This window comes from Diprion similis, chromosome 13, assembly GCF_021155765.1.
Source record: "Diprion similis isolate iyDipSimi1 chromosome 13, iyDipSimi1.1, whole genome shotgun sequence".
Lineage (NCBI taxonomy): Eukaryota > Metazoa > Arthropoda > Insecta > Hymenoptera > Diprionidae > Diprion > Diprion similis.
Window position 1 is genome coordinate 82999 of NC_060117.1, and position 21370 is coordinate 104368.

General features: G+C 40.1%; 4 protein-coding genes across 5 annotated transcripts; 3 read left to right on the plus strand and 1 right to left on the minus strand.

The window, feature by feature from the left end:
- The first annotated feature begins 1456 nt into the window (after positions 1-1456).
- On the plus strand, positions 1457-7121 carry LOC124414036 (cephalotocin receptor 1-like). 2 transcript variants are annotated; one of them, XM_046894911.1, is made up of 6 exons: positions 1457-1538; positions 1668-2013; positions 2104-2311; positions 2645-2739; positions 3341-3621; positions 4213-4667. In XM_046894911.1, exons 2-6 carry the CDS (start codon positions 1691-1693, stop codon positions 4434-4436), a joined length of 1131 nt encoding a protein of 376 aa, XP_046750867.1. In that variant the 5' UTR covers positions 1457-1538; positions 1668-1690; the 3' UTR covers positions 4437-4667. The 2 variants fall into 2 exon arrangements, with proteins under 2 accessions (XP_046750867.1, XP_046750866.1); XM_046894910.1 differs by lacking the exon at positions 1457-1538 and adding an exon at positions 6841-7121 and having other exon boundaries at positions 1676-2013; positions 4213-4371.
- A 4232-nt stretch (positions 7122-11353) lies between these two features.
- LOC124414031 (adipocyte plasma membrane-associated protein-like) lies at positions 11354-16832 on the minus strand. Its single transcript, XM_046894902.1, has 5 exons — positions 16626-16832; positions 15412-15530; positions 14094-14302; positions 13658-13943; positions 11354-13478 (listed from the first exon to the last, which is right to left on the minus strand). Exons 2-5 carry the CDS (start codon positions 15519-15521, stop codon positions 12158-12160), a joined length of 1926 nt encoding a protein of 641 aa, XP_046750858.1. The 5' UTR covers positions 15522-15530; positions 16626-16832; the 3' UTR covers positions 11354-12157.
- Positions 16833-17436: 604 nt separating this feature from the next.
- Positions 17437-18774, plus strand: LOC124414046 (MAD2L1-binding protein-like). The gene is made up of 2 exons (XM_046894922.1): positions 17437-18129; positions 18201-18774. Exons 1-2 carry the CDS (start codon positions 17708-17710, stop codon positions 18583-18585), a joined length of 807 nt encoding a protein of 268 aa, XP_046750878.1. The 5' UTR covers positions 17437-17707; the 3' UTR covers positions 18586-18774.
- A 323-nt stretch (positions 18775-19097) lies between these two features.
- On the plus strand, positions 19098-20961 carry LOC124414043 (probable alpha-ketoglutarate-dependent hypophosphite dioxygenase). Its single transcript, XM_046894920.1, has 2 exons — positions 19098-20035; positions 20157-20961. The coding sequence occupies exons 1-2, from the start codon at positions 19817-19819 to the stop codon at positions 20757-20759; spliced, it is 822 nt and encodes a 273-aa protein (XP_046750876.1). The 5' UTR covers positions 19098-19816; the 3' UTR covers positions 20760-20961.
- The last annotated feature ends 409 nt before the right edge of the window (positions 20962-21370 follow it).

Here is a 21370-nt window from a genome sequence, read left to right on the forward strand (position 1 = left end):
ACGCTTTTAAATAACACGGTAAAACAAATTATTATAGTTTTATTTCTGTTCTTAAAAATCGGCTTTGCACTCAAGATTTATAATGAAAATGTTTTTTGATCCCGTTTACTCCAAAGAATTGGGGGAAAAATCACCATTCGTTAATTTTAAATTTTACTATTGAAAAAAAAATCAAATCGAAAAGTTTTTTTTTCGCAATCTCGAAAATCGTTTCAGATAACGAGCTACGAATTTAACTGAAATATTTTTAGTCGATCTCAAATCGATCCCCCAAGTGCAAATAAAAACAGCGGCGGGGGCAGATTTCCCATACAAACCCGGCTATACCCTTTTTAGGGGTGCCCGTTTAGCTCCCCCTCTCCCTTAGTTTTCAAGATATGTCGTTGAAATATACAAATTTAGAAGGTTTTTCCAAGTTTAAGAAAAATTACGAAATATTTTCAGGGGTGCCCGCTTGGCCCGCATCTCCTCTACATGCATACTAACCTTCGGAGTTCACACCGAATTTTTCGATCATCGGGTACATTCTGGGTCTGTGAGAGCCTGTGCTTTTTTCACCATCGACCATTTCAGAACTCCTCATGCCATCGATTTGGAAAAATCCTTAGATATTTCACAAATGTTGTAAAATCAATCCTCGTAGTTGAAATTCCGTTTCAGAAATAAAAAACAATCATCGAAAAAAATTCTTGATGCTTTTTATAAAAAAATGAAACTTGGTGAAAAAATCGTCGTTCTAAAAAATTTTCATATTGTGGGTACAAATTTGTAAAAATTCTTCTAAAATAGTGGTAATATCGAAACTCGAGAACAGGGTCTAACGGGCCCTGTGTGTTCTCGGAGGGAGCAGTCGTCGTAATCCACAAGCTCCCTCTCACTGCAGAGTTGCCTACTAGGTACAAATAATTCGAAATATCGTTGATTCTGAACATCAAAGTTTCACTGGACATTGCGCATTTGCAAAATTTTTCAATTAACATCTAGCGAACCGTAGTGTCGTCAAGGTGTTTTCCAACAAAATTAAGGCACAGGTAACTTGCGATTGTGTTTTTCAGTCGTGTTTTGGTCAGATAACATATTTTATTCTTCCGACGCGTCGAAATTATATTATACAAATAGTGTGTCCATGCGAACTTATGAATCATATAAATTATGTAATTATATAGTTGACGATATTTCGTTTCACTTTGCGTTGGTGTAATGAATGTCACAAATACAATGGCAGCCGAATTCCGAAAGATGGCGAACACACAGCTGTGAACACGTACCTGCCGGATTATACGTCCGCGTACACGTGCGAGAAAAAGCATTCGCGCATGTATAATTAACTTTAGGGGTCAAGCTGGATGTATGGCGGAAGAAAGAATTTGCAACGCAGATGCGGATAAACAATGGAATTTTTTTCTGAAAACAGCGAAGTCCACAATATGTTTGAGTGATCTCTCACAACTGAACAACGAAACTCGCGTTCTATCGACTACCTTACATACCCGAGTGCATAACTAACGCGATCAACTTACCTATAGTATATTTGAAAAGTAATAAGAAACGTCGATCGTTCGTTAAGAAGAATCATTATTCGTATTATTGCCGTCAGCATTATTATAATACATACCTATATAACTGATCGCGGAAAACAAGCTGTTTACAAGCAATTCAATTCGTAGGCTCAAGGGCTGGCGAGTTGGTGATGCAAAATCTTACGAGTGAAAACTCGAGCATTATCGAATTAATGACGACCGGCTTAAATGGGACAATTGAAAATACTAACGAGAAGGATGATCCGCGAGATGAGTATTTGGCAAGTTGGGAAATCGCGACACTCGCTGCGATGTTCGTTGCGGCCGTGGCTGGAAATTCTTTGGTGCTGCTCGCCCTTTATCTCAGGAAATACGATGCTCCCAAGAAGAACTTGACGAGAATGCACTTCTTTATCCTACATCTTAGCGTAGCGGACGTCTTGACGGCAATTCTAAACGTATTCCCTCAGCTCGCTTGGGAGATTACTTTCAGGTATAACGCACAATATAAATTGCACGGCGTCGATTCACACAACGCGTTTTTATCTTATATGTATACCTACTATGAGGTGGATCGTTACAGGTTTCAAGGTGGGCCGATTCTTTGCAAATTAGTCAAGTTCGGTCAACCGCTCGGCCCTTACCTGAGCTCGTACATTTTGACGGCGACGGCACTGGATAGATATCAAGCAGTTTGCCATCCGCTCACCTATTCCAGCTTTACGTCCAGGAGGTCGAAAATTACCGTTTGCCTTGCATGGTCTTTATCCTTGGCATTCTGCACACCGCAGGTATAACATGCATGATCGAGTGATATAATTGTTCGGAAAACATCGCAACAAGATCATTCATATTTAAAACCTTTCTGTCAAGTGCGAACAATTGACGCACGCACGCGCACGTTCATAGATAATACCTTTGCGTGCGTGCGTGTGTGTGCACCAGTAATATAGCTGACGTCACACGGTATATCTTTTTCCAACCTGTTGCATCTGCTTCGACTGGTTTCAATGAAGGAAGAAAAAAAAGAAAAAGAAATCTAAGTTGTTGTTCTATCAACGACTAAAATGTGCTATAAACCATTTCATGAAACTTTTTCCGTTAATTATACTATCATTCGGCAGTTGATTGTTTTTTCGTACCAAGAGGCCTCGCCGCATATTTGGGACTGCTGGGCTACCTTTGACCCGCCATCCGGGGAACGGGCTTACGTAACATGGTGGGTTTTCAATAATCTCCCTCTATTATAGATACTCACAATACATATATGCAGACATGTTATATTACAAACATACAGGCATTACACCGGTCAACGCGAATTTTCAGTCTGGGTTACAGATGTCAAATTTTGATTTCTTCCGCGTAACTATAAAAAGAGGAAAAACAGTTTTATAATAGAAGAAGTGTGCTTTTCGTTTCAAACTTCTGCTAATTATTACGTATACTATATATCTACCGGAAACTCAAAGACTTATTTATCGACATAAAAAAGACAATAGGGAAATTTATAAGTAATAAGCGAAGATCTTGCTTATTATACGATGTATCGAATCAAAATTTATTCATTTGAATATAAACTCGGAAAAAAAAAACTTATGTTGACCTGTCTTAATTACATAGTATAGGTATATAGAACCGACATACCAGTGTGACTTGATAGTTCTATTTTACTTGGAATTATGAGTAACTTAATTACATGTGTACGTACAGAAAGGCAAAATAAATTAGATTGGAAAGGATAATCGCAAGGTGATCTAAACTTTCATGTGACGTATGACAAATGGCAATCAATGTATAGAACAATTCCGTTACCGGCGCAGGTACAGCATATCAATATTTATACTGCCGCTACTGGTTCTCGTCTATACCTATGCTTCTATATGCTTTGTGGTATGGAATAATACCGGAATCGTCGGAGAGGCACACGATACGAACGGTGGTCTACTTCGTCAACGGACAATCATTTCCCGTGCAAAAATCAACTCGATCAGACAAATGATTGCCGTCATTACCTTCTACGCTGTTTCCAGCAGTCCCTTCATCGCATCTTTACTTTGGGTAACATGGGATCGGAATGCCTCAACATCACCTTATTTTGACGGTACATTTTATGTATGTATAGGTATATATATATTAGACTGTATCAAAAAAATTGACTATTTTTTTTTTAATGGTATACTGAAAATATTGTTCAAGATGACGAAAAAGAAATACCATAAAAATTTCAGATTTTAATATTGATATTTAGATGTGCTTCATCGCGATTTTCTACTTTCCATAAGAATAACATGGCAAAAATGGTTCTTGCTCCTTGCGATTTTTATAACTAGATAACGACGCGTCGTACAGAAAATTCATAAACATGTTTTTGTAGGAAATTGAACGTTTTCAAAAGTTATTTGAGGTCAAACATCAACAAAGGACCTGTATATATATATATATAATATATATATATAGGTCCCTTGTTGTATATATATATATGTTCTACAAAACTCAGTGTTTCTGAGGCTTTTTTACAAGCAAAACCTAACATTTAAGCCATGTGCCCAAGGAAAGGAAAATTTTATAAACTTGGTACACCCTAATATATATATATGTATAGTCAGCTCAGGCTTCAGTAGTGCAATTACACCTGTAATACCCAAATGTCTGTGTATACGGGTGAGCGTAAGACCAACCAACTTTGTTACAGGTGCTGCATTTGCCATCCTCACTCTGATGAGTAGTTTGAACAGCTGCGTCAATCCGTGGATATATCTTACGTTGAATCGCGAACTCTGGCTAGCCTTGATCGACCGAATTTGCCCTTCGAGAAGGAATCGCGAAGAAACTCGGAGGAATTGTCGTAAATGCAAGTATACCGCACATTATATCTATCGTGTGTGTGCGCCCGTGCGTGCGCGTGTGTCTGTGTAAATATATGTATGTACGTATTGTATCTATAACAATTATGACTATAACAGTACGTGCGTACAAGTATACAACGAACGAATGCCTACAACACGAAAAACATTGAATTGCACACATCAACTACCGTATAATCTTTCCCACCGCGTGCAGTAACAATCCTTGGTAGGGAAAAAATTTGTCAAAAAATGAAGGGGTAGTCGTCACCTTGTTAGGTTGACTCGGAGTTGCGCTCTCCCGCTGCGCTTTAATGCGAGCTAACTGCGAGTTAATTTAATTCACCATGCCTGTATAGTATAACTGAGGTCATATAACCTTTGTTGAAAAGAAAAGAATGTTTCTCTCTCTCTCTCAGAAAATATATTACAATGATTAACATTTTTTCCATATATTCCATCCATTCTCTCTCACACATACACACACACACACGCGCGCGCACACGCACACCCACACGCACACACACACACCTAACACGTATAATATCTTGCACGCGCACCTTTCAAAGGTTGTACTGCAATTACGTTGTTATACCCTGCAAGTCGATGCGTCTGGATGTATAATTGGTAGTGGACATACCTATATATGTGCATACATGCTGCGCACCCCCTGAGATATATGTTACAGTTCGGTACGAGGGGGGATATCATCAGTTTAATAATGGGTGGGTGGCGGCGGAGCTGGGTGAAAGTCGTGGTGATGATAAAACTCAGCGTAGGTGGGCGGAACTACCGGTTCCCAACCCCTCGGTGATTGATCCTGATGCATCTGGTGGTGGTGCAGCCCTCCGTAGAAATACCTTGTCGGCACACCAGTCGCGTTGTACGACGTCGGTTCAAGGAGGCTCTGGAGATGTCTGATGTACGTTATCGCGTGTCTGAGCGACTCGATTTTAGATAATTTTTTCCCAGGAGGCTTGCAGACGGGAAGTTTCGACCTCAATAGTTCGAAGGCACGATTCATGTCACGCATTCTCGTTCGTTCCCTGTCGCACGCCGATTTCTTGTAATCTGAAATATAGCAACTTGTATACAGATCACGGAACTTGCAATATATGGCAAAATGATAAATCATATCGAACACTCTTTCAAAGGGATCGCGTTAGACTATTTATAATTATACACATATATAGATGCATTGGTGTTACGATAACATAGCATTTGCAGACGCGTTCACGAAACGTTATTTTGATCAATGCACGATACCTGCGATTATATACGAGGGTCGATATATTACATTCTCAGTTCTCGGTTGATTATTCACACTTGCGCCACAGCTGTTTCACCCGGACAAAATCAGTCCCTGACCAACGAGTGAACTTGATATCTACATATAGTGAAAGTGTGAAAATAGCGGAGGGTGAGATTGCAAAATCTCGACCCTCAATACGCATTGCGCACACTGCTCTTCTCCTGTCGATGTCACTACCATAGAACCCGTGAGTACGTACAAATAAGACTATAGCAGAAACAGCTCGTGCGTCTACGGTACCTGAATATGTATATGTGCGGTGGTACGATGAAAGTGTATATAATGAAATTATTCGTTGATATGATAATCCAAGTAGCCGTGCCCCCCCACCCCCCACTAACCCTTTTCGCTCTGGGAGGGCTCTCTGTGTACCGGCCTGATGTGAGCTTGATGAAGTTGTTCCAAATGCGGATAGGGACCAACAATTTCCGGTCGTGGGACACGAATCATAATCACTTTTCCGTCATTCTCACCCTCACCCTCACCGCCATTGCCATAGCCGCCGTCGCCATCACCTTCGCCAGGACAGCCTCGGTGCAGGTCAAAACAGGACGCAGCCTGCTGCTGCCACCGTTTCCTTAGCGGTTGACGACGCGCAAGTGGCTGCACCGAACCACACGCCGCCTCTACGATCAGATGTCAATTTTACGGACATAATCACGATTTTTCAAACAAAGACCATCGTGGAACAACAACGCTTACAAAAAAAAAGACAAATTTTTATCAAGTTCGATCTACATGCTTTTCAATAGCACAAACAACCCCAATCAGATTGGATAATTGGTTGACGAGCTATATTGCCCCCCAAAATTTACCCACTCATTCGGGGTGTTGTAATAATACTCTTATACCTGTAATACACAACCCTTAATTGTAATACCGAACGAGACAAATGAAGTGCTTGATGCCCTGACGGTTCGCAAGTGCGGAGGAGCCGCTGTAATCTAATCGTAAGAAACCCTCATGATGTTTACATACATACGCATTATTGATACATGTCAATGTGAAGAATTCGGCAATATTGCCAATTATAATGGCTGCTCTACGTGACTTTCTACCTTGCGTTCACCGCCATTGCGAGATGGCCTCCGCCGTAAATCTAATTATATTGCATTCCGTATCATTGTATCCTTGTACAGTTGTGCATTTATTTTATGATCTGTAGCTGATGAACACGTACCTGTGTCGACAATCACAGTCGTAGGGACAACGGATTCCTCGACAGTTACTGCGGATCGTCGATGTTGTTGCTGTCGATGCTGTTGCTGCTGCTGCTGCTGCTGCTGCTTCTTATTCTCATCCAAGTCTAGGAGAACGGGAGATTTCAAACTACTCTCATCTGTAGTTTCGTCTGTCGTCTGTTAGTAGTAGATATCATCAACTTATATCGTTACATCAATGATTAGACAGAATATCGGTCTTACTGTGTTGTTAAAGCTTCGACTTGGAAAACTGATTTCTTCATGTATTTAAAAATTGAACGTCCTCTTACATAATGACTAACTTGCGAACAAAATCTCGTGTGGCATTAATCAAAGAATGCACTCACACACATCATAGTTCGACGTCAATTATTGTCTTTTTTCTCTAATACGTTTAGACACGTGCAAGTAATTTTTGTAGACTAAATTCTAAGTGATTAGAATTTAGTTGACGGTGAAATTATTATATATCAGCAGCTCTCGCTGTCATTTCGTTTAACGTGAAATAAAATTTGATATCGAACGAAATCTGAAAACTAGTGCGGAGCCAAAATGAAATTACAAGTGTGATTAACAGCGGAAATTTTGATTTTGCGCCCGTTTCCGAATCCGCTTTACGAATATTATAATGGAAAATGTTTTCCTCGTTAATACAAAAAAAAAAAAATTGTTGGAAATTACTTCACGCCCAAACGTTTTTACAAGTTCACAAGTTCACAAGTTTTTACGTTCACAAGTTCTTTTCTTTCAAATATTTGACAAATACTTTGTTATACTCGTGAATTTAGTGCGCGAAGACTATTCGTACATGTGTTGCAGAAAGGAACGGGTATGGTTGACTCTGAATTTAATAAAAGCATGAGTGCACATATCAACTCTTCCGCGTCTACCATACATTTTACACTTGTGATATCATTTGATATCGCAAAATCCAACGACGCTGGCGTATTTTATCAAGCAGTACAAAACTCAACCGAAGTGTCTTGCTCTGCGACGTTTCCCTGTCATTTGTCATATTGAAAACGTACATACCAAATTTTATTCAAGCAAATATGTGTCGGCCACCCGTTCAAGTCCAACGCCAAAATAATACGACGCGGGGTATCATTAATTGACTTCTGGAAGGTCTCGACAATTCGATGGCAAACAAATGACTTTTAAATTTCAAAGCAAACTGAGTTCTAGCTGGTACGTAACATACGTATGGACATTACAGCACGATAACTCGATTTTGATAAATAGGTCGGTCGAACAAAAATCGATGGTATTCTGGTCTCGCGACATATGCTATGATGATTCCAAGTATGAAAATTGAGAAGAAAACGTCCGCGGCAGCACAGCCGTATATTTTTACACTATTTGACGCGTTCCAATGATTCAGATTCGTTAGTAATTATGTGGATATGATTAATCACAGGTAGATGAGGAAAGTAATTCGTGCAAACGATTAATGAAAATAATCATTGAGTTTGAATACCTCAATTCTTGGTGGATTCGAACAGTCGTCGCTAACTTCCATATTCTATTCCGTCACTTGAAGAATGAGCGAATTAATAACCAAAAACGAGCTTTCCCGCACCCACGTTGGTATTGTCGTATAATAGGTATGTGCGTATATCTAATATAGGTATATGAATGAATCCACACACACAAGCCTTTGGTACGGAAAATGATGACAAAATTGATGTTGTTCCGTGTCACGCGAAATGAGATATCAAGTGACCCTCGAGAGATTTTTCCCTTTTTTGATTTCCGATATTTATAATTTTTCGGCTATGCCGAGAGAATGCAATACCACTGGCAATAATTGAACAAGTACGTACACGTATAATACCCTAGAGTGCCCGTAGAGTCGAGCGCAATCGTCGTTTATCGTCCCTGATCGGTACATAAAAATTATTAATTGAAGTTACAACTGTATAGGTATATGATGTTAAGGAACCTTCTGGGTTGGAGTTGTCACGGGCGACTAACAGGACTATAATATACGATATTATCAACTCGCTCTTCTCTTATGTCCTCTTGTTCTCGTATACAGTCAGAAAAATGTAGATGCGACAGTTGTTATTTAATGTTAATTTCATCCGTTTATTAAGTATTCAGGTGTTCCAACAGAGGTGCTCATCATTGTGTCAATAGAAATTAGTACCATTATACCGATATTATTCTTATAATAATATACACACCCCATCCACACGTGTATCCGTAAAAATGTGTGTGTATGCGCCCGCGCATACGTGCAAGAGGTGATCTGCGGTGTTGGAAGGGGGATTATAGTATGTATATTGTATAGATATACAATACCTACATTTCACCATTGAATAACCTGAAGGAGTGGCAATTTAAAAGAGTGCAGCAGCTTAGGAAGCGTGGAATTGGGAACGACCGAGGTCGGAGAGGCGTTTTGAAAGTTTACCCTAATCCTCCCATTCCATCCTTCCGTGCCCGCCACTCCGCCGATCCTGTTCACCGGTATAAGAAATATGTTTCTATAATGTAAATACGTGGTTAAATTCAAGAATTTTCTGTCCAACCTCTAATTCCTCGACTTGCAGGCATTGATACAAATTACAAAGTGTAATACCAGTCTGGGCAATGCTGTAATAATGAACGTCGAGAATATTGTAGCTAAGTGTACACAAAATAATAATAATAATAATAATAATAATAATAATAATAATAAACATCCAACGCGCGACGAATTTGATCTTTGACGTAGTATTTTACTGAAACACCCAGAGATCATCGGAAGAGACTGATATAGATATTTCAGCTTAGCTATAAATTCTGTAAGCGCATACGTCATTCTTCAATAGTTACAAAATCACAAGCGCCATAAGTTTGATTTCTGAAAGATATAGTACATACAAATAAAGAATATCTTGTATCGGGATTTTTGTAGGTTTCAGACGTCAAATGTTACAGCAAATTGCAAATAATTATTTCAAGTATAGCCAGCGCGAAAGGTCCTTAGAGAAAGAGAAAAAGTACCTTCAACAATGCTGTCGGCACCAGTGTAACGTATTGAATACGTATTTAGAACCGGTATTCAATCAAACTTGCCGTAGATGTCCAAATAAACCGACGATCGGGTTACCGGGATTTAAAGAAGTTTTATATGCAGAATGTGAGAATTGATACTGCATTGATATTTGAAAAATTTACCTCACTTTATTCCCATGTGCTCATTCACCTCAATCAATACAATTAATAGTATTTCTACGTGTATAGTATAGTAATATGTGTCGTACAGACATGATGACCAACGTGACTGCAATGCGTGGCATATAATGGAGAATAGGTACATACATACATGTATACGTATACCTGTGGAGACGGATGGATGAATAGATATGCCAATGAATATCGAAAGGATAAAATAGCTGATGTTATCGATTACAACAGCTACTATATATTCTTATCTTACACAATGTTATGTTTTATGCACACCGTTCAACGCTGATATCCTTGTGAATATCCAAACCTAGGATACAATCGACAATTATTCACTGTCGTGTTGCCGCTGCAAGTGTGTTTTCCCCATGCAAATGCACGATACGAAATGTAAGACTGGTATCTAGTGAACTGGTAAGAATTATCTCATATCGAGATACCATTTGTTGAAAATCAGATTGTGCATGAGAGATTCTAATACTTAAACCATAACTGCGTGACATGCATTACGATAATCATCACGTTATTATACCCATCATTACAGAATCATCGATAATAGTTATAATGCTGAATGAATATAATAATAATAACAACAGTAACAGCAACAATAACAACAAAGACGACGACAATAGCAATAATAACAAAAACGACTATAAAAATGACAACAGCTTGTAAATGAGAGAAAATGACGGAATGTTAAGAGTGTGTATTTAACATGATATAATCGGTACATTACGTTTTAATTCTCTCAGTTAGAGCACTCGCGTTTCAGACGCCGCATGAGTGATATTGTGCCGTAAGTGCAATAATTCAAGTTTACTATTATCCTTACATGTTAGCATAGGACAGTCGTGCCTTGCACGGCCTTTGGGTCATTCAGTATTGGAATGTGGTTGGGAATGTAAAGTCCCAGTACAATTAATTCATCGCGTATTCCGATGCACGAGAAAATCTGTTGGTTTATCACTACGGGATAGTTTGAACTCATTCTGAATAAGTATGAGATATTCAAAGTTCAGTGAAAGCGTCGCAGGAGCATATGGTACGCCAAATTTCGTGATCACAACAGGAATTACGAAAATAGTCATAGCGGACTGTTGGTAGTAGTGCTTTTTCATCTTCACCTACATCTACCACTACTACTACTACTACTACTACTACTACTACTCATCTACTACTTCTACTACTATTACTACTACTACCAGTACTACTACGACGACTACACTACTACTATTATAACTGATTATTGATACTGCTGTTGCTGCTGCTGCTGCTGCTGCTGCTACTTCTGCTGCCATTAAAAAAAATAGTAAACAAGAAGGACCTCTATTATCGAAAAAGTATCATTCTAAAATAAAAAATGAAGACCGTGATTATTGTGGTGTACATAGATGTTACAAACTATTGATTAAATATGGAAAACTGTGAAGACTGTATCAGCGAACGCGAACTCTGAGTCGTAGCGCGATCAGAAATGTGGTACTGCTCAGTAATGATGGTGGGACATCACGTGTAGTATACCTATAAACGTCAACCTCGTTTAATGCCTGACACCATGCATCCTAGTTCCCAGTTTTTTCTGTTCAACACTGTTTCCAGTGGTTGAACATTGGGGAATACGCGTACTGTGACAGAGTTCTCGGATCTTAAACATACGGCTTGAAGATGCGGAATGAGCGTATCGGCAAAGCTGGCGCTACAATTCAGACAGTAAATTGGGAACAAGAGATGCCAAACTTTTGGTATACCGTTATCAGATCTATAAGGAAGTTATGGCTTATCAGCGTTACCTGATGGCGGCATTATTCGGACCACTTGGACTCGGCATTTCGGTAAACATGTTTGTGCTCGTTATGATACTTTCAGCGGTGAAAGTCTATATACAAACGCTGCCGTTTAAAGTATAATGAGACAACAATATGTCTCTAGAAGACCCTGATATTGTTGTTATTGCCTCGAAGGGCTTGAAGGGCTTGGAGGGTCGATCATTCATGTTTGCGTGATAGAGACGGCCATTTGTTACCCTATGGTATCATCAGCTACATGATGATGGGGTAGAAGCAATCGGTGGCTCAACCGTTTTTTGATAACCTTTTGTATCTATTGTTAGTTATTTCGACCGGTTACCGGCACGGGCTGAGGTGACTGCTTTTGAGCTTTGCTCGGATTTTCTGTTGCCGCTTGAGGGGGATGCGTAGTTGATTGCTTCGTAGGTACCGGTTGTGGAGAAGGCCTTAATGTTGCCTGCTGACCTACGTTTGGTTTTTGTGCAGTACCAGGTTTTATGCGTTCCCTATGTTCACTCCCTCCTTCCACTGACGTTTTATGCAATATAGGTGAGGGTTGTGCAGGCTGAGGTGCAGGAACTACTTTCACTGATTCGGGCATCATTTCCTTCTCTGCTTTTGTTGGATTCGCTGTCGCTTGTTGTTGCTGTTGTTGTTCTTGACGTTTCGGTGGAGTAACGGTGACTGGCTGCTGTTGCCGAGGTGGTGAAACTGTAGACGTGGGCTGCTGTTGCCGAGTTGGCGCAGCTGTAGTGACAGGCTGCTGTTGTTGATTCGTCGGAGAAGCAGTCACTGGCTTCTGCTGCCGAGTTGGTGGGGTGACTTTAGCCTGTTGTTGGGAAGGTGCCTGCTTGGGTTTTGTTATAGATGGTCCTGGTTTAGGCTTTGGTGTTCCACTCGAAACTGGCGTAGCAGCTGAACTGGACAGCTTGGAATCTTCGGTAGATTTAGGTGCATTTTTTGCGTCTTGCCGTTCAACTACGTTATCGGAGACAACATTTTTGGATTCCATTTTCATAGCTGGAAAGGCCCGACTCAATGGCACCCTAGCCAGATATTCGTTGTATGGTGAACCAAGATATAAATGATCTTTGAATATGTATGCTGAACTTATTCCGCTGATTTTTCCATCGTTAGTGTATAATACGTCTATGATCTTACCATCAAAGCCGATTCTAAGCACAACAACGCTTTCATGGTGTAGAAATTTAAGACTTTCAAAATGGCCAATCCAATGAACAGTTCTCTTGGTATAATAATTTGGATAAATGTCCTCGATAAGCTTAAACGGGGCTTCGAGTAAGTAGAGAAACCTAGCTAGCATTTTTCTTATATACGGATGGGGTGCTAAGGAATGCACGAGTATGGGATGATCAGCATCAGCAGTAACTACCAGGCTGACCAAAAATCCATCCCCACCATCCGTATGGATGTTGTCTGGTAAACCAGGAAGGCCTTGTATAAACAATTCGGCAGTGCCGGCCTTGTCTCCTTTGAGATGAAATTTCAACAGGCGAGATGTCATTGTCTCAGCTACCACTACAAAGCTCTCATCCTTACTCAGTTTGACTCCATTAGCAAAGCCGAGGTTTGCGACTAGTACAATATTCCGCTTAGTCAGTGAATCATATTTGATTAACCTGAAAAATAAGAATATTCACGGGCTATTGGTATCCTAGAAGCAGAGAAAAACTACATCCCTAAACATAGCTGGGCATAACTAACATAGCGCTGTATTAGGTTCTGCTTTAGTACAATCAACAAAGCTTGATAATTCAATTAACAACAAGATGAATCTTGTGTCTAATAAAATTTTTACCTGCCCGATGGATTTGCCAGACATGTGTAAACACCGTCCTGAAGAGTAAAATCTCGGGATGAGTCGGTCCAGTATATGTCTCCATTTTTGGCGATGTCCACGCTATTGACGAGGATGGGTAACGTACCCTCGATCGGCTTTGAAATATCAACGACCATGTCATAATTTCCCGTCACGACATCCACTTTGAAGATACCATTATAAGTATCGGCAACGTACAATTTACCGTTTTCATCAAATTGTAAACCTAAGGGTCGACCACATTCTTTTTCCATCCAGACTCCATCTATCAGCCAGAAAGTTAACAAATCGGATTCCAAGTTTAAAGTATTTGAAGATTGGATTGCAGAAAACTAATGTGAAACAGTAAGATCGGGTTGGAGCAATAATTCAAGTAATTAATAAAAGACCAGAACTTTTTGAAGGAGAAACTCACCGCACGGTCTACCAAACTTGGCGACAGGTACAATGTGATGCCCTATAATCTTAACAACGTCGCCTCCATGCAATGTGGTGAACAATTCCCCGTTATATGAGGCAAAAGATTCAGGGCCCTTTAGCTTCCCTTCAAACAGAATTTCGGCATGATCCAGCCTGTTGTTCGATTTCAGGGCATCGATTAGGAACTGCTGTGGTGGCGATATACTGCAATGGGACAACAAGTTGTAACAGGGACCAAGGTGGCATGCCTTATAAACTTAGCGTTCCTTTTGATTTATCGGCGATGTATGATTTATTATAGCCAAGTAATATATTTTTCTTCACAACGCATTTAAAGTAGTTCACTCCAGCACAGTTGTTTAATACGAAAATTACATAAAGCACAAAAAAACATTCGTTTCGGAAGTGCAGACTGTGAGTAAAAATTTTATGAAATTCAACCATTTCGCACATAGAATTCAAAACTGTTACAAAGAATAAACTCTGATATACAGGCTCTCGGCACAGATCCACAAAATGGATAATTGCATTTGCAGTAATGAAACCAGTACTTGAACCCATGAAACTTTGAAAAACAACTGTCTAGTGTGCAGAACACAAGTTCAGATAGATTTGTACTGTAACGTGCGGCTTGTCCAGAAAAATTGTTTCATGGCTTGAAGGACAGGAATTGGAACTAGAGGCCCTTCGCTTTCTGGGCAACTGCTCTCACCACTGAGCTACCCATGCCGCTGCTAAAATACCTTTTCAAACTGCTATCCGACTAGCGGGATGTGCCACGTTAAAATCCCCCACCGGTAGGGGTGAGTTACCAACGGGACTATACAACTAGAAATCACAACATTTGCACCTCACGACCTTCACATTCCGCATGGGTTTATTTTTGTTGTGAGTGAAAAATGCTGCGTTACAGTACAAATTAAAAATAATTTTATGTTATGTTTTTTGCGCAGAAGATAAAAACATCCGCGAGCTTGTTTATGTTGCAGGGAATAGCATGGTTCATAGGTCTCAAGCACCTGACAATAATATTTCTTACAATTAGTCTCCTTACCCAGTATTAGAGTGAACTACTTCAAAACAGCCTAACCACTGTGAATATTTGGCAAAGCTGACCCCGGACACAAATAATCAGGAAAAACCTACAATATTTGGCACAAGGAATCAATCACCTTCAGCAGCCTCGAGGGGTCCACTTAGGCAAACATTCACATTTAAGAAGCAGTGCCAAGTCTATAGAGAGGGAGCCGGGTGAAATCTAATTAGCAATCTATAATATAATTATCCCATTCATGTTTCAATTGTATACCTACTTGTATTCAACAAACTGTGCATGTGGTGGTAGGCCAGGTAGAAAAGTGATAAGCGCCAGGAATAATCCAATATAGATGAATGTGGTTCCTATAGACTTTAGGTATCCCATTGTCCTAACCTGGTAAAAAACAAAATGCATGTTTCAGAAATTTTATACTGCAATGTAACAGAGTGAAATACATTTAAGAAATGGTACAGATATGAAATAACTCTGCAGATTCTTCAAAAATAAGATATCTCTCGTGAATGTCTCTCGTAACAGACAATGCCCTCACAAGTTAAGCTGTCGCCGCATGCACTAACACGTGTACAACTTTTGCCACTGAAAATTTGCCCACCATGCTCGACTCGAGTAAAAGTTGTGCCGGTGTTGGCACCAGACAGCGGCCATGAGGCTTTGAAGGGTCCCTTTCAAGAGATATTCACCATGCCGTGCCAACTTTAACCTGACATACGAAAAGATTACATTTCCACCATAGTGAATGAGCATTACTCAGAGTGCTTTGCGCAAATATTGACGAGTAACTGATTTTCCTTTCTCTATCGCACTTCTAGTGAATAATATACACTTTCAGTTGGAGCAAGTCAAAGATCTTCGAAGCTATACTTGAAGGATCACAATTGATTGTAGATAAAGTATGTGATATAACAGCAATAAGAATGCCTTAAAAAATGTTTATGACGCGATAATGAATTCGAATTCAAATACTAACTTTGGAAAAAAGACAAATAATAACCGTGTCACACAACGATTACAACATAATCAATGCTTTGGAGTAATCAAAGAAATTATACATATTTCTTGTTGAATTCTATTGGAGTGGGTTAAAAAAATTTTGAGTACTTTCGTTTTCATAATGATGTATAAAATAATTTGTAAAACGGATTACCAAAATGAGCGCGAAATAACACAACACCCAACAGGGGTAATAAGTTTGATCACATGAAATGTGAATCTTTAGCTGACCCAGGCAGGCACGAATACTTCTAACTTGCCGCGTCACGCACGGCAACATAACGGTCAGAGGTAAATAAAAAAAAAACTATCAAGAATAATTGTGTTGCCACGCGTACATCGATGACTGTTGTATAGTTTAAATGGTTTAAATTAACTTGAAACCTAAATGCGAATCTGTAGCAGGATATTTGTAAAAAAAACGACAATATTGCAGATTTGGTAAAAACGCCGAGCGTCAAGTATAAAAATTATTACCAGTCTCAGAACGGTGCGAAGGATGTACGATGAGTGTGATTTATGTAGTACGTAGTTGATCACGGATGACGGTCAACGACTGTTGGATTTTTGGGTTCGTTGACTTGGCCGACCCTATCTGGGATCCTCTTTGGATTTCGCTGGACTTTGCCACACATCACCAACAGGCCGTCAACGCTGCAGGTATGAATACTATGAATCCTATGAATACATAACACATGCTAGGTAGACGAGGTAGCCTCACGATAAACTCGAAGAGCATTCGTTGGAAACTATATACTTCAGTTGTTGGAAACCGGTGTGGAAATGAACGAAGTCACCTGACTGGCCGCCTCACTAGCCACCTGACTGGGAAGAGAGAGAGTGTGAGAGAGAGGAGAGAGAGAGCGAGACTCAGGGAAAGAGAGAGATAATTAGACGAATTTAGAGAGAAACGGAGATCACTTGAATCTCTCTGGGAGAATCTGGCAAATGCGACTCCGTCATGCGGCAAAATGGCGCGCATTTTGAAAATATGCTGTTCGTACTCGAAAGTTCATAGTAAAAACGGGTTAAAAAACTCCGAAAACTCCATATAAACCCAGGTATTGTGCAGATTATTTCGAGTCAGTGATACCGGTGCACAATTATGATGGGGACGCTTCTGCCGGCTTCTGCCGTCTTCTGCGTAGGAAGAGAGAGCACATTATCTAACTACGTCCCTCTCTCACTCGGAGACATCATCAGGCATGAGGGCATTCTTCATGTGTATAATACGTATGCTCGAAACGTATTGTTATGGAATATTTCATTCTTCGGCGTCAGTTCAATAATTGGGCACAGCGTATATCATATATATGTCTGACAGTATCGAATACGTATTATCATAACGAATATAAATTATGAGTATAGGCATGTATTCGAATAGATGCATTGTTCGATGAACACTGATTTAGTACGTATTGGCGTCGTATTCGACCGACGACTGATTTGAGACAGATATTCGATTTCGTGCACGCTGGGATAATTTTTTCTATCGTCTGTGGGCACAAAAACTAAGCCGCAAATAAGCCATACACGACTGGTCGAAGTAACGGACAGAAATGTTGGGGCGAAAGAAAATCGAGGAGTTAGAAGTGCATGTGAAATTAGAAGAACCTTTAACTAGTGACTCGTGTTGCAAATTAATTTTGGAGCTGGTCAAATATCTGTTGTATCAGAAGCAACAGATTCCGGTGAGCTATGAGTATTTACTGCGACTGGGATCTTCGTCGGTAGGAGTCACTGACCGGAGTTTGGCAACGGCGAGAGCAACATTGAGTTGCCTGGAGAATATTTCAGAACATTTGAACATCGAATTATGTCGCGAGAGTGCAGTGGTAAAGGAAATCGTTATATCAATGGGCGCGACGATACTTGCTCCAAAATTCTGCCTTCGAGTGAGCCTGCCCCCAGAAATACTCAGCGGACAGTGCCATTTCAAGCAGCAGCATTCCCCCCGTAAGCCGCTGTTGAACCTCATGAGGTAGGACACCGCGATCCCCCTTCTCGGGTAACCTGCATATGGTTTATCTTTTATGTTGTTATTTTTTCCAGATCCATAACAGAGAGCGGAGAGTTTCAAGAGGCTATGGCCTTGCCTTTGATGCCAACGAATACGTTTTTCCTCTTACAAAAAAGTGATTCCAACAAAGTGTCCGAATTCTTTGTGCCTAAACCACGGTACACGGTATCTAATGTAACGGCAGGAAGTCGTTTTCACCTGAAGCTATCCCATAAAAGTCAGGAAATGTGGAATTGTAATTGCAAGAATACAGTAAGCGTATATCGAGATCGAGATGTTTCGTATTTGGAATCGGCACCAAGTCAGAACACAGCAGAAAACGGCAGTACTGAAAAAATGTTTGAAGGGATCCAAGATAGTATATACCAATGGTATCAGTCCAGAGACATTATCAAAGGCTTCAAGTTTTCTCGGTGATGTAAGCATTGTTTTTAGTTCACCCTTTTTGTAAAACTTTATCCTCCTATATTATCTCATCCAGGCTGATAAACGGTTAGTTGGCTATTTAGTTAGTATAATTTATGAAATGGTTATAACCTTGGGCATCAGAGCGCAAGTTTTATGGACAATCGATAAGCACTCGCTCAGTTGTGTAATATTTTATACTTTTAGCGATCTATGTAAATATGTAATTGAATATGTTCAGTATTGCTTTAAATGACTTTTAAAAGCAACTCAAAAACATGAAATGCAACAACTATGTCTGCAATCTGACCACAAGTAAAACACTTGGCAAAATGGAATAACCATTCGATTCTGTGAATCGATCAAGTTTGTACTTTGTATGGATTGAACGATTGTTAACTTAGTTCCACGCTTGCTAGAAGTTTAAGGGTTATTGCTGTCACAAGGCAAAATCGTACGTTACGTAAATCGTTTTGTCGAAATTTTCCGTTACATGCATTCAGCGTCAGCAAATTATAATTTATCAGCTTGACGTCGGCAGTATCTATCAGAGATCTGCTATTCAATACCATATACGAAAATGTATTTGGTCTCAAAGGGGTCGAGGGCTGTACCGCTGATAGGCTTGTTTCTTTTGATAACCCTCTTAACTTGGCGCAACGGTGTTCAGGTCACTGACTATCGGATTATCTCACTTATTGCATCAGCTGTTTGGCAAGCGGCGTCAACTTGGATTGACCAAGCTTTACCCGGGGTCTGCTCGTTTACAACCTATTACAACTACACATACCGATAGGTTTACGTTTTCGCTTCCTGTGTATTGGCTACAAGACGCTTACAAGAATGCGATCATTTTTTCATCAAAACTAGTACGTAACTAGGAAAAAGAACGAAAGAAATCGTCATTATGAGACGCAACAAGGCCTATCTCTCCCGTCCGGTCAAATGTCAGTTTGTCAAATTGGCCATTTACGTAAGCAGCGCAGCTGAATTGAGAGATAACGAAATTGCACAATTATGCGAAAAATATTTCTTACGTTATATAAAAAATTGATATGTTAACTTGACTATCACCGGGCATTGGCAAATGTGGTTTCAAAAACAAGGAATTGAAAATAAAGAGAGGGACTGACAATAGTAGAAGCAGTGGGGTGATATCTGTTAAAGTAACGCCCCGGATAGTAGAAATCGTCAGTTCGAATCGTGTAGCTGCCAACTGTGCTGGTTGTCATTCCGTCGCACAATGGGTGTTTTAAAGTATCTGAAGCCTGAGGACAAGGAGTTTTATGAGAAAAATGGATTCGTCAAGCTGAGTGGAATATTCAGCGAAGCTGAGATGGAAGAGATTTCCCAAGAATACAACGAACTTTTTGAGCGCAAGACCAGAGAGAATCAAGAGGGACTGGAATCCGCATGGGTTGGGGATAGGATGAAGCAAGAGGCCGGGTCTGATGATTACACGGTTTGTACATTTTGCTTAGTGCCCAGCAGTTGTATTTTCTATATGTATCTCTCTGCAATTCCACTTTTAACCGTCGAGTAACTCTATTTTTTACTCTATTTTTCAATGGGTTTGTTAACAGGTAAAGGCGATCCACAACTTACAAATGCACAGTTCTGTTTTCACCAGAGTGATAATGAATTCGAAGCTGCTAGATGCCATGGAAGATGTGCTGGGTACTCCAGATGTCTTGTTGCATCACACCAAGGCGCACATAAAGCCCCCTGAGAATGGAGCACCTTATTTGATGCATCAAGATTATCCTTACTTTCCCTTCAAAAATCACACCATGGTAGCCGTATTCTTACACCTGGATGATACGACTCCGGAGAATGGAGGCTTAGCAGTTTACCCAGGAAGTCATAAACTTGGTCCTCTGGCTGACAAAGGTGTAACGGATGAGCAGGGTGAGCAATATCACTGGGTAGATCAGAACAAATGGCCATTGAAGGGAGCAACCCCTATCTCGGCAAAGAAGGGAGAGATAATAGTTTTTTCTTACCTCCTCCTTCACGGATCATACTTGAATCTCTCCGACCGTCCCCGAAGGATGTTCCTCTTACAACTCAGAGCCGCAGATGATGAACCTACGAGAGCATGTCACCAGTCACCGGCACAAAATCTTGTCCTTCGTGGTAGGAATGTGCAGCGTAGCGCAAACATGGCCACACGATTCGCTGACTAATTCACGAAATTTTATACTTATTCGCTTTTCCGCACCGCGAATACGTTTTACATTTTCTGCCTGTCTATGTGATTGGTATAACAGGATTATTTTTCGCAACAGTTGTATGTACCTATGTAATATGTTACGCCATGTGCGTGTAGTGTCGATAATTTTGAATAAAATACCCGAGGCTTTGGGGGAAGAAAAAACATCAAACGTCTTCATGTCATTCCCAGTATTCTCAATCTGTCATTTCTTATATGCTTGACTGACAATATAACCGAAATAACTAATTTCGCAAGAATATCTGATTTAGAAAGCACAACAAACTCTGCCTGAGTTCTACTATATACCAGCTCTAACCACTGCGGCGTCATTATTGGAAGTAATTAGTATGGCTAAATATAGGTTTTACAACTCTTATCCTTACACGTTATCATATGCAATTTCACCTTTTCTATTGTACTTTTCCAATTATTCTTCGATCTGTTATGTATGAAATATTCAGCAACTTTTGGAGATATTGCATAATCTTGAAAGATCTTAGTTGATTGAGGCAGGTATTGAAAAAATTTAAAAGATCTTGGGAGATCTTGAAAAATGTTGCGGGTCTGACGTTGCAAGGAAAT

What these genes read in the sequence shown, in the direction of transcription:
- LOC124414043 (XM_046894920.1), top strand. Translation starts at nt 19,817, where the DNA reads ATGGGTGTTTTAAAGTATCTGAAGCCTGAGGACAAGGAGTTTTATGAG. An exon ending in CCGGGTCTGATGATTACACG is followed by an intron (nt 20,036 to 20,156) that starts GTTTGTACATTT and finishes GTTTGTTAACAG; the next exon opens with GTAAAGGCGATCCACAACTT.
- LOC124414046 (XM_046894922.1), top strand. Translation starts at nt 17,708, where the DNA reads ATGTTGGGGCGAAAGAAAATCGAGGAGTTAGAAGTGCATGTGAAATTA. An exon ending in CCGCTGTTGAACCTCATGAG is followed by an intron (nt 18,130 to 18,200) that starts GTAGGACACCGC and finishes TATTTTTTCCAG; the next exon opens with ATCCATAACAGAGAGCGGAG.
- LOC124414036 (XM_046894910.1), top strand. Translation starts at nt 1,691, where the DNA reads ATGCAAAATCTTACGAGTGAAAACTCGAGCATTATCGAATTAATGACG. An exon ending in GCTTGGGAGATTACTTTCAG is followed by an intron (nt 2,014 to 2,103) that starts GTATAACGCACA and finishes GGATCGTTACAG; the next exon opens with GTTTCAAGGTGGGCCGATTC. An exon ending in TCGGAGGAATTGTCGTAAAT is followed by an intron (nt 4,372 to 6,840) that starts GCAAGTATACCG and finishes TATGATCTGTAG; the next exon opens with CTGATGAACACGTACCTGTG.
- LOC124414031 (XM_046894902.1), bottom strand. Translation starts at nt 15,521, where the DNA reads ATGGGATACCTAAAGTCTATAGGAACCACATTCATCTATATTGGATTA. An exon ending in CAAGTTTGGTAGACCGTGCG is followed by an intron (nt 13,944 to 14,093) that starts GTGAGTTTCTCC and finishes TCTGGCTGATAG; the next exon opens with ATGGAGTCTGGATGGAAAAA. An exon ending in CTGGCAAATCCATCGGGCAG is followed by an intron (nt 13,479 to 13,657) that starts GTAAAAATTTTA and finishes CTTATTTTTCAG; the next exon opens with GTTAATCAAATATGATTCAC.